Here is a 15282-nt window from a genome sequence, read left to right on the forward strand (position 1 = left end):
ATCTTCCACACAACATCTGAAAATGAAAAATTATACTGTTCTATTCTGTATGTGGCTTAAGAGGAATAAAACCTGTATGTACTGTCATTAGCCTACATATAATCTGATATAAAAGATATATATGTGCTTTTTTAGCTTAAAAAGTAAATATTTTTATCTATATATGTGTAAGAGTATACCAATGTTACCCAATTGAAATTAAGTTCCTACGCATTTGATTTCACCCACCTGTAAAAAAACGCTGAATGGAAAAACGTAGAATACAATAGGCAAATTAAACAATTTTGATTTTCTAGAAAGGACAAAGTCATTAAACGGGTTCATTTTTACATTTATTTGACAAAACAGTGTACACAGTGTTAATCTTTGCAGAATAATAATCATGTATACACACAATGAATGGTTTTGAGACCAGAGGTTAGATACAGTGTGAGACAATTTTGCATACACAGTTCTTCCACAGAATGCTTCTATTTCCAGTATTAAAATATATAAAATAGGGTGTGACTTCTTTATTTGTTGTGGTGAGGTAAACATTTCTTCATTCAAAGCAGTGTGCTTCTGTGCCCCTGCACAAGAACTGCTAACGATACCCTCCTCCTTCATTCAGTCAATATGTACAGACCTAGTGGCGTATTTATTGCTATTCTAACGGTCACACATTTCTTCCTTGAGTAGAGAAAGGAATGGAGAAGAAAAAAAACTACAGTAACTGATGATAGCAACCTATCTGTACTATTGGTGTCAGGAGCCAGAGATTAGTGCGGGTAATTTATTTTGAATGTAACAGTTTTAATGGAAATGTCAAGAAAAATTTATTTACATTTTTCTAAGTAGAACGTGGTATTGATTAGAGCTGCTCAAAAATCACAATTAAGAATTTATTACACAAATTTTTACCTCTCTGCCCATTTACAAGATCAGATTATAATATACGCTCATTCGTTCACTGTTCAAATTTATTGATGATTTTCAGCGTGTAGTTCCCGGGCTGAGTGAGATTTGTACCAAGTTCTTAAGTTACACAAGCCATTTGGTTATTGTCTTCTGTTCCCTGAATGAATGATTCGTGTAACTAACAGCTTGAATTTTGACTGTTACAAAAGAATACATAATCAAAATAAGTCTCAGTCAATATCTGAGTACTGAAAAGTGTGGGGTTTTTTTTTTTTCTTCAACATATTTTTACCCATGCTTGAGAAATCAAATACTTTAAAAATGGAAGAGTTCATTTGCACTTCACTCCCAATAAATCAGAAATGGTTTTTGGAAGTTAAATCAATTGAAGAATACTCCGTGCCCCTGACAGAAGACTGCTTCAGGTTCTCATCTTATTTTAAAACCTCACAGCAGTAACACGCTTATGAAAGAGGTTATTTAAAAAGTTAGCAGCCATTTTCTTACTGGCGGACACATCCTCCTACAGCTCTCTGTACGGCACTGTTACACGCGGAAATACTGCACCTCATTTCCAAAAACTAGAGAAAATAAAAAGAATCACATTTCACCGGTTTATAGGCACAGTGTAAGAATGGCAGGTCCTTTCACTACCGACTATTCAATCCCTTTTCCTGTTGTGAGGTATACTTTGGCATCTACAAAAGAAAATAATCTTAAGGCAAAATGTGTGATTTCTAAAAAAGAAAATAAACATCACTCATTTCAATAAAAATAGATATTGTAAGCACAATTTTTTACATTACTGTAAAAGTCCATAAAAAATAGAAACCCATTATTAGTTTGCTGACTCTTTACAATATAAAAAAAAAACGAATGAAAATAGCGTGAAATTGGTGAACTACACGTGTTTGATTACAGAACAATCCTGTTGATAGAAGTCAATTATTAATTATTGTATCTCATCATGAGTTTATCGGTGACAATTTTGGAAGGAAAGCAGAAAAAGAGCTTTATGAAGTACTACGTATTACAATCCTGAATAATAAAATTACCAAAATTAGATGAAGACACACAAACTTTTCAAGAATGCCGCAGCAAAATTTCCGAAGCCTAACTTGCAAGCCTATGGCCTGAGTTTGCCACCTATCACAAATTAAGTCCACCGACATTGATGACTGATTAGGAAAACTCCACTAATCCTCTCTGCAGGAGGATTCCTGCAACACCAGGAATGACGTCTTGGGAAACACACACACTTTCCTTATCTTCAAGCTGTTATTTTTTGGCCACACTAGCCACCGCCTTCTTTGCTGCATCCTCAAGGTCATTCGCAGACGTGATGGGGAGTCCACTCTCATTCAGGATACGCTGGGCTTCATGAACATTTGTTCCTAAAAAAGGACATTGACTATAATTAGTAATTAATATTAATGAATAAACGAGCACCTTCTATTAAATCTCTATAAAAGTAGTTAACGCTTCTAACGACACATCATTTCAGTTTAACAACATTCAGTGAGTGGTTTAGACTGAGCTGGGAAGAAGGAACTCTTAATTTCAATGACAATTTTGAGAGACAATGCCATCTGGTAACAGCACTTGCACCCACAAGAGGGGCTTCGTGAAGATCAGAGGGTCCACCCAACATGCAGAGTCAGTCGGGACATCCAGAAGAGCAGTGGGGTAATGGACCACGCGTCAGCCCTTTAAGACACTCCTAAGACTGAATGCATTTATTAGCAACAATAGGCTACAGCTAATCAGCAGTCGGTGAATCAACAATAACTAAAATTCACCCATGTTAACTGAAAGCTGCAAAACGGGCTGTTGAAAGACAAATATTTGAGTAATTCTGAAAATCTAGCTGGTTTTGAGCTGCTCTTGAATAGGCTTTTTTGCATTTCTGCTAAAAAGGGGGAACACAGAGACCTCTGAAGCATTCAGCACGACACCGTTCCCTCCTCTGCTGCTGCAAGTGCTCCGTTTTGTACATAAAGAATTCAAATTTAGTCACCAGACTACATGCACAGTAAAGGAAAAACACCCCATAAATGTAAATAGATATTTCAGGAAAGCATGTTTTTCACATGTATAAAAGACAAGTGCATCGCCTTCCTGTCTACTCTGGCTCATTCCTGATGGAAAACAAAAGACAAACAGAAAACAGGAATTCTTCAGAGCTTTCTCCAGCGAAGCCAAGTGAGAGTTTTGATCTCCAATATGCTCTGCACCACAGAAGAACCTGGAGTCAGGTACCCTACCGAGGAACTGGAACCCACACTTCGGGGTCACACACTACTCCCAAGCACAGGACCCTGAACTGATCTTCTCTGGGATCATTCCCGGCCCCCTCCTCCACATCAAGTTCCTTGTTCATTTGCCATGTCAAAATGCTTAATTACTTTGTAATTCCTAGACCTAGCAAAATGAATTTTAATTATATTTGGAGCTATACACTAATTATACCCTTAATTATTAACCAAGCGAGGAGCATACTCTTTACTATGCAACTTCCAGAACGTTCATTTTAAAGGGTGATTTGGGGTTTTTGGCAGCCTTTATAAAATGTCTGAAACCGTACAGCAGAAGTAGAGGAATTCAGAAGTCCGTTTCATCAGCATGCTCGAGTCAGGATTCCCTCTCCTGGCACCAAAAGAGACCGAAGACATCTCTGCCGCAGCAGGTCCCGGCACTCTGTGCTCGGAGAGGCAGGTGTCTGGAAGCGGAATGCGGGACCCCATCTGCTTGCTGTTTAAAAGCGCTGGCAGAAGAGGTCACGCTTCCCATCGGTACGCAGAGGACACGCTGTGGGACTGGTGTAGGAAGGTCAAAGACATCTGAAATCTCTGACAGAAGGGCGATTTGGTTGCATAGTAACATTCAGAACTGTACAGAGCTTTTCCTAAAGAAAAGAAGAATATTACGGGCAAAAAAGAGCATAGTCTTTCATATTTTTTTTTCCAACCATCCTATATAACATGATGTGGGAGCTCTAATTGCCCATACAGAACCGTACAGGGAAGTTAGAAGGCATTACAAAGGTTCTCTTCTCTGTTAAGTTCCTCACATTTGTATAGCGATTCCCATCAAGTCTTGAAGGTTTTATCTACTATGTAGATACGAGTGTGATAAACATTTAAAACAGCCAAGGTTGTAACGATCCCACAAATAGGATCCTACAAGACAAAGCGTCATATGGAAAAAAAAAAAATGGAAAGAGGGAAAAAAAATGTCCTGGAAATTTCCCACAGAGAAAAATATTATGCTGTCTGCGATGGCCACAGAGTATTTAAAACTAACTTTTGCTCTTGACTAAGTGACCAATATTAATTTACTAACAGGTCAGAGTGGGAACGATACATTGGATCTATTCTGCTCTGCATTGATTGCTCTACACACCACTTGTCTAACGCGCATTGCAAAATCAATACGAAACACAGTCCACTAAGAAGGGAGGGGGGAGTTTATGCAGACAAATGAAAATATGAAACCTGAAAAAAATCTCTCTGCAGTCAAAAGAGAAAGGGTATACTTTGCACTTACTAAATAAAATACTGTTTTATAGGGAGGCCCTACAACTAAACATGTTTTTCAGCAAGCACCTCCTTTGCTGTAATTTTCTTTTTTTTTCCATGATCGCTTTTTATCCCATTGTGGTAAGTATTTTAGATATATGGAGACTACAGAAATTATAATGAGATCCTGCTGAAAGCAGAGGTAAGAGTTTTAAAATGAAACATTCAGAAAACACTGGAAACATTTAAGAATCTACAAAGGGTAGCATCTTATTGCAGTAGATGTTAAAATAAACAAATAAATAATCCCGCAATTCTAACATTAACCTCCTGCCACTGGATGGTGTCAGAGAACTGTAAACAGAATCCCACACACAGGCTATCAAAATAACCTGCCCTTCGCCTTCCACTGCAGCCGGCTGAGAAACGGCAAAAATTCACAGAACCGAAGGTTACAGGTCTTGTGCTGTTGTTGCTGGGGTTTTTTTTGTTCATTTGTTGTTGTTGGGGTTTTTTTGTTTTGTTTGGTTTTTTTTTAAACTTGACTCCTATTAAGGGAATGGCTTTCTGATGAGAAAAATGAGTTTTTTCTTCTGAGGCATATTATTGTCAATGACACTCCATGGAAAAACAGGAAAAGATTATTTTATCAAGAGATGCTTTCAGGCTTTTTAATCTAAATATCCTCCTCCTGAAACTTGGCTTCTGAAACAACCTCTCCGTCTGCGTACATGCAATCGCTCACATTTACACTTCTATCGCCTTGAAATCTCTGCTTTCACTAGCAAAGCAAATCTATTCAACTCATTACCTAAAAATCCTAGTAATAAATACCCTATCTAAGCATATTTCTATAAATTATAAGATTATACCAGCACGCATTGTTACAAATGAGCCCAGAGGACTGCACAGGTCCAATGAAAACAAGGAAATAAAACATCCCCAACAGGGATCCAACAGAATTTTCATAATGTTCATTTATTCACTTGCACTGTCATAAGCCCATTAGGAACAGGCTAAATCGCCGCTGTTTAATGCTGACGGCTGGAGAGGATGCACGGCTCTGCCATGCCACTTCTGGCTTGTCAGGTAAATAAGATAAAAGGGGAGAAGGCAGAGTTATGTACATTTGGTACATCCTAAGAAACAGAAGACTAATGTAAAAAAATACTCTGATCTACGCAAAGCATTCTGCTATGACAAAACGTTTCACAATATGCAGTCGGTCTGACAGTACTACTGACGCGAACACATGGGGACCATGTTACATTACCAATAGCAATGGTTCAGCTTCGAGAGGCTACACTGATGAGAGCATTAAGAGCCAAATTTCCCGCCCGCCCCCGGCATGGACCCAGGTGATGTCACTTCTGCTAGCCCACAAGCTGGGCACTCACAGCCTCTCGGGTCCCAAAGACAGAGGTATTGGAGAATAAGGGACAAGGTTTAAACGTCGTCACTAGCTAACCTTCAGTCAACAACTGATTTGAGGTTTGGGTAGTGAGAAGCTTTAAGTAATAATCTTTAGCTTGGGAACCTATGAACGTTTGGTGGCTCACGCAGCACGTTGTCTCTGCAGTCAAGAATAAATCAACTTTCACTGCCTACTTATAACAGACAATTAAACCCTTTCTATTCTGTCCACACCATTTACCCTTTCGCATCTTAAACTTTTCCCAAAGAATATTTTAACATTTTCCTTTGCCCCATGTTTACATCCAAACTGGGAAAGACTCGAGCACATTTAAATTTGTGCTGAATGCTTCAACCCAAGATGTCTGAAGAGATACGAATTGAGTTCTAAATGTGACCTTGCAATAACCCATTCTTCTCTCTTGGTAGGCAATTTGGGGTACTAAAAATCACAGGCATACCGTATCTGTGAGCAAGATACACAAACTGGAGCAAAACTGCAATTGTGTGTAAAAGATTTCTGAATATATTTAAAAAATCATTAGATCCTGAAGAACACAGAAGGTCGGGAATCACATGGCTGAAAATATAATAGGAAATTTTGGATTCAGACATTTGAATAAAAGCCAACTTGCTTCTAGCTGTATTTCAAGATATTAAATAGTTCTAATTCCTCCCAATTCCTCCCAATTCTACGACCAGAGAAGCAGAGAATTCATTTGTTGAACGAGAGAGAATGGAAAATTTCTGCTTTTTATTCTTTCCTCTTTTCATCTAACTCTGAGCTACATAAATGAGAAACAAGGTTTGGCTTTCTTTCAGTGCTCCGACTCAGTTTTCACAGAACTTAACTGAAGCACATTACACTTTCAAGGGGAAAACTGCTGCATAAAACCAGCAGAAGTTAGTTTGCCACATCTGCAAAAGATAAAATTTGGAATATGTGGTTTCTCCATTTGTCCGTGAGCTTTTTAAACAACAATAATCCCGCGTCTCAGCTGGTGAGTTCTTTACTGATAAGGCAAGTAAATACACGTAATTATAAAGTTACCATTTTCAAACAGGAGAGTAATCCTTTCTTTATCCACTGGTAAAACAGCTTGTAATTATTATACAACTGAGAACAAAGATTTGTCCACAGAATCCTGCTAAATCAAGACAGATTTGACTGATTAAAACTCTAGTCATCAAGACATTTGTAATACAGTGCATGCGGGCAAAGAGTCTTTAAAGTGCAGGTCACAAATCTGTTAGATTTATGGGAATAAATCATGAACTTTCTGTTGGAAAAATGTTCAAAATGGAAATCCAAAAAAATGCTTGTCCCTTTTTCTCCTGAAGTGTAAAGTGTTATTGGTGATGTTTTAAAAAGTCTTGGGTAGTCTTATTACTTCCACAGTACTCATTATTAATTCAATATCCTTATGTGTTTGGATAACCCGGTGTGAGTTCAAAGAAGAACAACAAAGATGATTAAGGATCCAGAGGGATTGATTTCTGAGGAAAGATTAAAGAACCAAATATATATATATGTATATTTTGCTTGGTTGGGTGATTAAGGAGGCAGAGAAAGCAGGAGTTACAAGCTAACAGTTTCTAAGTACAACATCTGAAGGCTGTAAACATCATAGCTCTTCGTTTAGTATGAATTGATGGGTAACACTAGGAATGAGAGAAGGAATTTAAAAACTTTTGAGATAAGTATTATGCAAAAGGAGATTTTGATGTATTATACTGAGACAGAGTTCCCTAAAGAAAAAGTGCTATCTCCACCTCTGGAGTCAGCAACTACTCTAGGAGAACCTCGTAAAGAGTAAGAAATCATGGGAAGAGGACCAAGAAAAGATGTTTGCATTAAAATCTGCGTTAGACATTCTGAAGATTCAGCTCTGGCCTCTGTGGATGCAGCAGCAGACGACTCTCGTAAAGGCTGCAGGCACCGGAGGAACAGGCCCCATGCAGCCACCTCTGCAGGGCTTTGTGCAGCCCCCACGCAGAAGCTCTCCTGCTCCACACCTTCTCTTCCAGACAAACTCCCTGGTGCAGGAGCGCCGGGACTCTCCTCATTCAGCTCAGGGACAGCTTTGCCTCTTGCAAGCTCCCAGAAGTCACGTTAAAAAAAAATAATTCACCCTTACTTGTGTACAATCATGGAAGTCTCAAAAGTACTGGAGAAAGGTCAGGAAAACCCAGTGGCAGACTGAGCAGACTGCAGCTTAAAATGAGCAAGTTGATTTTCTTGTTCCTCTTGTATCGGTCTCAGAGACTGCATAAGGAACAACTGGCAACTCTCTTGTTTACAAGGAAACCCAAAAGCTTTTCCAGTATCTTCGCTTAAAAAGGAACAGCTGCAATAGACAATAAAGTCTTTCAGTTCTGATAAACTTTTTGCCAGCTATGACAGACAGGAAAAGTTTTTTGCTATGACAGAAACCTAAACCAACCCCGCCTAGAGCTGACAAACAATGAGATTTTATATTATGAAACTTTCCTGCTTACAACCAACATCCATCCGTTTCTCTTTCATCCATATTAAACTACCTACTTCAGTCTCTTAAGGTGTTTAGTGGTGCTGCATCATCCAAAGAAAATTTTCATGATTTGTTTCTAAAATCCATTTTAGAGTATTTAAATTTTCCTGCGCTTACTACAGCAAAAGGCTGCCCGTGATAAACCAAGGATGCACTCTGGAAAGCATTTGACCCCGGCACTGAAATGCATGGCAGAACCATTACAGGACAGAATCGCATGTCACAGGCCGTGGTCTCCCCTGACGTGAACTACGGATCGCGTGTAACGCAGCATGAGAACGCGGGATGGGGAACCCTGTTTTCTCACGGCAGGCAAAAGAAGTACCCACCTAACCAAAGGGCTTCCTGGGTAACCTGCATGTTCGTCAGTCCTGGTGACTTTATTTTTTGAAAAGGAAAATGTTTGGTGCAGTCAGAACCATATTTTTCCTCCCTCCTCTGTTGTAGTGTTAAACCCCACCTTTTTGTTTCGTACCTCAGGTAGATACAGGGATGCATTTCCTCCTTTCACCACCAATGCTGAGTGATGGGACATTTTACCCCCTTTACGCACACCCAAACATGAATATTCATGTTAAGGCCTTAAAAAAATCAAACAGGAAACCCTCTATTTTCCAAACCTAACTAACAAAAAAAAAAAAAGTTTTAAGTTTACCAGAGTTGTGCTGATTTCATTCAAAGCGCTTCACTTCAGGCTGCCGCTCAGCAATGAGACAGAACTCCACATCCACTGCCATTATATTAAAGGCAGTAACTGCCAAAGAGTGCCCTCCCCCACCTCTCTGTTACTTTTTTTGTTTCCAATTTAACAATGCTGGATATACTAAAAAAAAAATAATAATTCCTTACCATTATCAAATCTTCTGGTTTTTAATGGATTTTAGCTGGATTGTATATTTGGGCAGAACCACCGGAATCTCTCTCTCACAAATACTGGTTCTAACATCTTTCTTTTAATTATGATATTGGAGTAAATTTAAGAAAACTGTACATTGCTGCAGGTTCAGTAATAATGGATTCAGTAAAAAAATCATTTGAAAAAGAAATACCTTCCAGTAAACAGAAACTCGCATCAAAATAATTTCTATTTGCATTGCAAATCTTACAAGCAAACCCAAAATGCTTACATTACCAAATTTCATTGCTTCAAGTACCACCAGGGACCAGGGATACAGGAGTATGTAACGAAAGAGTTTATTGACTTCAGGTCATGCTATGGATGAAGAATTGGACATATTCTAATTGTGTGGGACTAATCTGTTTAGAGTGTAGAGACGGAAGAAAGCCAAAATGGGTTACTGCGCTCCTGAGGGACGATTTTTGCCTGAAACCATTAGCACTCACCTTCCAGCCTGACCACCAGGGGTACTTTCAGCTCGAGCTCTCGGCAGGCTTTGGTAATACCATTGGCGATGATGGCACAGTTCACGATCCCACCAAAAATGTTTACAAGTATTGCTTCAACCTGTAGGGAAAAAAAAAAACAGAATAGGAAACAGGTGGGGGTTTTGGTTTGTTTTCTTTTTTAAATAAACACAGGTAAAAGATCCAAACCAGGGTACAAATTCCCCTCTGTCAGGCAGGTTCTCATTTACAGAAGGTAGAGCTTCACCTCTGTACTCAGAGGACTTGATTCTGAGTCTACTGTTTCTCTAGTCTGTGGCAGTCATTAATCGCCTTGGTCTAAACTGGCATGGAAATTAGTGTCATAAACACATTATTACACAGAAAAGAGGAATTTCTAGTGATAAGTATAAATAGAGAGAGATTAAGTAAACAATATTTTGGATTTTTTTATTGTATTGAATAATCATCAGAGGTTGGAGCTCAGAAAACTGTGTATGAATGTGTACATGCACCTGCAGTGAAATACTCAGGTGGACACTTCACAGAACAATCTGGATATGCACTTTATCAAAAGCAGTACAGAGGAAAATATACTTGCCCTGACTTGATAAAGAGGAGTAAAAATCCCTTCTAATTAACAAGAAGAGGCATGTAATGAAGAGCATTCATTACAACAGATGAATTGATAACCTCAAAAAGCTGCTATTCATCAGTTTCTGGAAACTGAAATTCCTGCACCCAATTCACAATTAAATTACCTTTCACAACATACAAGATATTAATATGGTTTTTTCCCACTTGGTAAGGTAGTATAACATTGAACCCCAGCCCACAGACCAGGCTTCCCACCATGGCTTATTAAGCCAAGGGGGACACCATACAGATGCAGCTACGCTGTTTCTCGTTCCACACTGGGGCTAAATCCACAACATTCGGGGTCCTCCACAATAAGCTTCGACGGGTGTCACTAACAAGTTTTGCCAGACCCATGTTGACTCAAAAGCAGACAAGATAAAGAGGGGATTAGGTTTGAAGGAATGAAATATCACTGGATTTCACTTGAGCATAATGTCAACCGCAATTATGCTTAACTCGTTGCACAAGATGAACAGATTCACTTCGCCCACCTCCAGGTAGCCAGGCTCATACCGGCACCAAGAAAATTCCCTGCAGTCACGCACGTTTATAGCTCTGCACAATCAGGTTTAATATTTCTCTGCAGACACAATGTGACAATTAACTCCTGGGATGTGCAGTCACACACGCAGATTGAAAGCTCACCACTGTTAGCAATACTGCCATCCACAATGCAGCAATAAAAAAGTGGAAAAAAAAGGTCTCAAAAAATACTTTGCTTCCCACAAGAAATCAGCTCACTCCTTAAGCAATACTCTAGATTGCAAAAATCTCACTTATTATAAGCACACGCAGTGTTTAGATCGCACTATTGAACTTCAATTCTAACACAACAGTTGTAAAAGGAAGACGGCGGTGACACCACGTTGTTGACGTCTCTCTCATCACCCACTGCTCCTTCCAGCTCCACGACTTCTCACGATGCCACCCAGAAGTGGCCACAACAGTTCCCATCTGACCGCATGGGACATGGCCCCATTTTCTCCTCTCAAGCCTATCAGACACCAACTCTTTCATCTAGTTTTCCAGTGCTGATGTGCTGGGCTGCTGCCTACCCCCGCTACTTGTCTCCCCTTACGATTAGCAGTGGAGCCATACAATTAAGATTTGCTCACTCTTCTGGGTGTCCTGATACTATAAACCGACTTCTCATGTGCCTTTTCAAAGCACAAAACATCTCTAATGCTATTTAAATAGAGCAATAATTAATAATAAACTCCCCTAAAAATCCCGATATCCAAATTTCTCCTTCTGAAATTAGGTACGATGATTTGGTACATGCCACACCAACTGCTTCCATTCACAAGGCCTGCACTGGAACAGCCTGCATATGGGTCATCATACGGCTTCCTCATCGCAGTCAGAGCACACTAGGTATCAGAAGGAAATTAATAACCCAGTCAAATCAGAGCATACAATTTAATTGATTTTATAACTCTTTCTTATAGTTTAGACATGGGCCAGTACTTTAATGTCATGTTAAATGCATGCATTTACCGGTTTAGGGTTTTCTGGATATTAAGTTGGTGGTGCCGTTGCAATTATTTATTTCACTTTTGCGTTGTCACAGAATCCGTAACTCTGTAGAGGCTACCGAGAGTAAAACCTTAGCCGGCCCCTTCTCTGTCTTGCTCCTGCTGCCTGGGCGCATGCAAACATTCTTGGTAAAAACACATAAAGAAAAATAGAGCCCTTCAAATTCTCATCACATTAACCCTTACGTAAGGAGATATCTATGCAAAGGACTTTGATGTTAAACTATTCTAGTGATGTATTCTATCAGCAGGACAAGCCACAGACACTGTTCCGCCCTTTCTAATACATGCTCCTAATTCAGGGACATTACGCCAGGCATGTGACAGATCAACTTAACCAAGCGTGTTTACATTATTAGAGATAAGGAGGAGGATTTTATGCCCAGTACAGATATTTTAATTCCTAATGCAGACATTCTCATTTAAGGATCTGCTTTTCAGCTTTCAAGCTGAATTCTAATCAGGTCTTCTAATCCATTGGCGGCAAAAGGAAAAAAAAGATCTTGAAGGAAATTAGATGCAGCTTGGATAATTGATGTTTGTATGCTTGGGTTTAATAAAAATACACTGTTAAATTAGAGAGGAGTCTAAAAGGATTCAATCAATAAGAAACTGAATCAGGTAGAGAATTCAATCTTGGGTTTTATTGTAATCTTCCAAATAAGCCAAAAGATCAGTCCAAATGATGCTGAGATTCACTTTAACTCCACTGAAATTTGTGAACGTTGTTTATATATGCTTCTGTAGCCTGACTACGCCTTGCATTTCCAGCTGAAAGAACTTTAAAATTCAGACCCAGTAGACAGATGAAAAGGTTTTCAGTATTTCATGTGCACAGAGAATGCACAATCTCTGTATTATTTAAGTCCATAAGAAAGAGAAACCTCCCATTGTATAACAGAACCACTACACATTAACATGCTCAGTATCTAATGCATATGGAACATCAGACACAAGAAGAGGGCAAATTGTCTACCTACAGGACAGGTTACTTGATAGCATTATTATTCAAAAAACCATTTTTACCCAACGGCCTGCCTTATAAAATTGTTTTGTAATATCAGCAACATTATTAAGGATACTAAAGATAGCAGTACATCCATGGGTTAGTTTCTTTCCATCCACCAAAACAACTGATAGATGTGGAATCACCACCAAATGTACTCGCAACTGATGGTGGACTCCCCGGGAGAACGAAGGGAACCCACAACAGCACAAAGACATCACCATCAGCGGTGGTGACAACCCACAGCCTGCCAGGTCTGAACACCGGTGCTGGGAAGCAACAGAGACAGAAACTGAGTGCGTGCTGCGGTCTCATGGTCTTCATGCTAGATATGGCATTGAATCTTTGGAAATACTGGAATATCAGCACCAACATCCACAAAGCTGCCAGGGTCCACCCTTCCAAGGGCACGTTACGTACAGCAGAAGCAGCTCTAGCGTACCTGCCTCCACTCTAAAAATTTTCTTATTTTTCTCTAAAACATTCTTAGCCTTAACAAAATGCGCGCTGACATCTGATCATCATACACTGAAGGATTAATACAGACACCACCTATAAAGCATTCCACCTTTCCTACAGCCCATTTATAAATCTATATGCAGGACGTCTCGCTGTCTGCAGCCGCTGCATTCCAGTCTGCCAAGTATCCTTCAGAGCCCGCACTAACACCGCAAATTCTGTACACAAATAGAGACAGGACAAAAACTTGACACTTGCAAGTTATTCTTTCTCTTTCATTCTCCACCTTTGTGATTACCACAGAACAATTATAACAGGCTGAGGACAGCAGTGCGCTGTAGCACTGAGCAATGGCAGATACTTCATGGTATTCAGGTAAAGCTCTGAATCTCACATACAGCAGAAATCCGAACACGAATGCAGATTAATTTAGGCTGAGGTTTCATAACCATTTGAAGATGACCTAGGCACAGGCAGCCACCAAAGAAGCTGTCTTGCTTTCCCCTTCCTTCCCCCTGCACATTAAATCCCTTTGCCGTGCTCCTGCAGCACCTGAGCCATGTGGATGCCAAAGCAGCTCCCGGATCCCACGGACCCTGCAGACACACCAGCGCTGGCCCTCAAGCAAGGAAGAACCTCCAACGTGCCGTCAGGACCTGGCACAAGGTGGGAGCGGGGAAGCCAGCTGTGAAACTACCTCTTTAGCTATTGCCTTTCAGGAGCGGAATGAAAATCAGTTACGTACAAAAATGTGAGGCCAGAAATACAACTAGAGAATGGTCCAATAAAAATCAAAGCCCAAATGACCAAGATCACAACTGTACGGCACCGATCTCTTCTGAATACTACTGAATATGTATACTGGACAACAGAAGAGTAGGTTTTTTTAAAATGCGTGTCTTAAAATACATGTTTTAACAAAATATTTCAGGATGCCTGACATAAAAATAGCTCAAAAACATAATTATTCCAACACTCAGATTCCCTTCAATCAGTTTCTGCTAGTGTATTTTTATAAGAAGGTCTTTAAAAAAAAAAACAAACCCCACATTATTTCATCTGATGACAGCAGGAAAGACTGGCAACAGTTTTCCAACTATTAGCGGTGTCAGATGCACGCCTTGTGCCTCTGTACGCATCTTTTCCCTTAGATGCACACACAGATACATGAACACAGCCAACTATAAGTATTACTATAAAATCACCCATATAATCTCTGACCTTGCTGTAAACTGTTGCTCTGAAGCTCAATCCACCTATTTTAGTTGAAAACAAGCTATTCAGCAACTGTCAGTAGAACTAAATCTGCAGCAAATTAAAAGCTACACTAGCAAAGAACTTGCTTAGTTTGCTTGGATTGAAATCTGAAAAAAACAGCTTTACATTTCAAGCTAACTAAATTCATTTATTGACCACTCCTAACTCTTTCATCAGCTAAAAGTGTACCCAGACAGTATGAAGCAGACTGTATTTGTCAAGTTTTCTTCTCCAGGATGCCACAGGTCACATCTACACGGGAGACAGTGGGTTTGCACAGTACAGCTGGCAAACACATTCCTGCATGGAGGCTTCTAGCATTTGGTGAGCTTAAAACACGTATCGTGTCTCCCAATCCTTCTGCTCAGCAGGGTCTAATTTTGTGCCTGCAAAACCACATCCTTTTACCAAACTAAACCATTGAGTTGCCAGAAAATAAATAAGAGAAGTAAGCCAGCAGCATACAGCCTCTCTCCTTCCTTCAATATAATGAACATGAGTGGAAGGACGGTATCTCAAATCGCTCAAACATGTCAAAGAATGCGGCGAAGCTCTCATTGCAGGATGCTGGGACACAAGCACTGAAGATGCAGATGCATTCCCAGATCACGGAGGGAAAGTAAAGGGGCTGTAACCTACAGCTGGATCCAGACATCCAGTAGCGCAAACACACACCCAAGCCT

The 15282-nt window shown here is 39.8% G+C and overlaps 1 protein-coding gene across 1 annotated transcript in view; it reads right to left on the reverse strand.

Annotated features, from left to right (window-relative positions):
- Positions 1-314: 314 nt before the first annotated feature.
- SUCLG2 (succinate-CoA ligase GDP-forming subunit beta) overlaps positions 315-15282 on the reverse strand; it is a 133043-nt gene continuing 118075 nt past the window's right edge. Inside the window, exons 10-11 of the mRNA XM_074602738.1 lie at positions 9704-9824; positions 315-2291 (exon numbers count right to left, since the gene is read on the reverse strand). Of these exons, the coding sequence (XP_074458839.1) occupies positions 2176-2291; positions 9704-9824 (237 nt within the window). The 3' untranslated portion in view covers positions 315-2175. The remainder of the gene's footprint in view (positions 2292-9703; positions 9825-15282) is intronic.

Source organism: Larus michahellis, chromosome 10, assembly GCF_964199755.1.
Source record: "Larus michahellis chromosome 10, bLarMic1.1, whole genome shotgun sequence".
NCBI classification, from domain to species: domain Eukaryota; kingdom Metazoa; phylum Chordata; class Aves; order Charadriiformes; family Laridae; genus Larus; species Larus michahellis.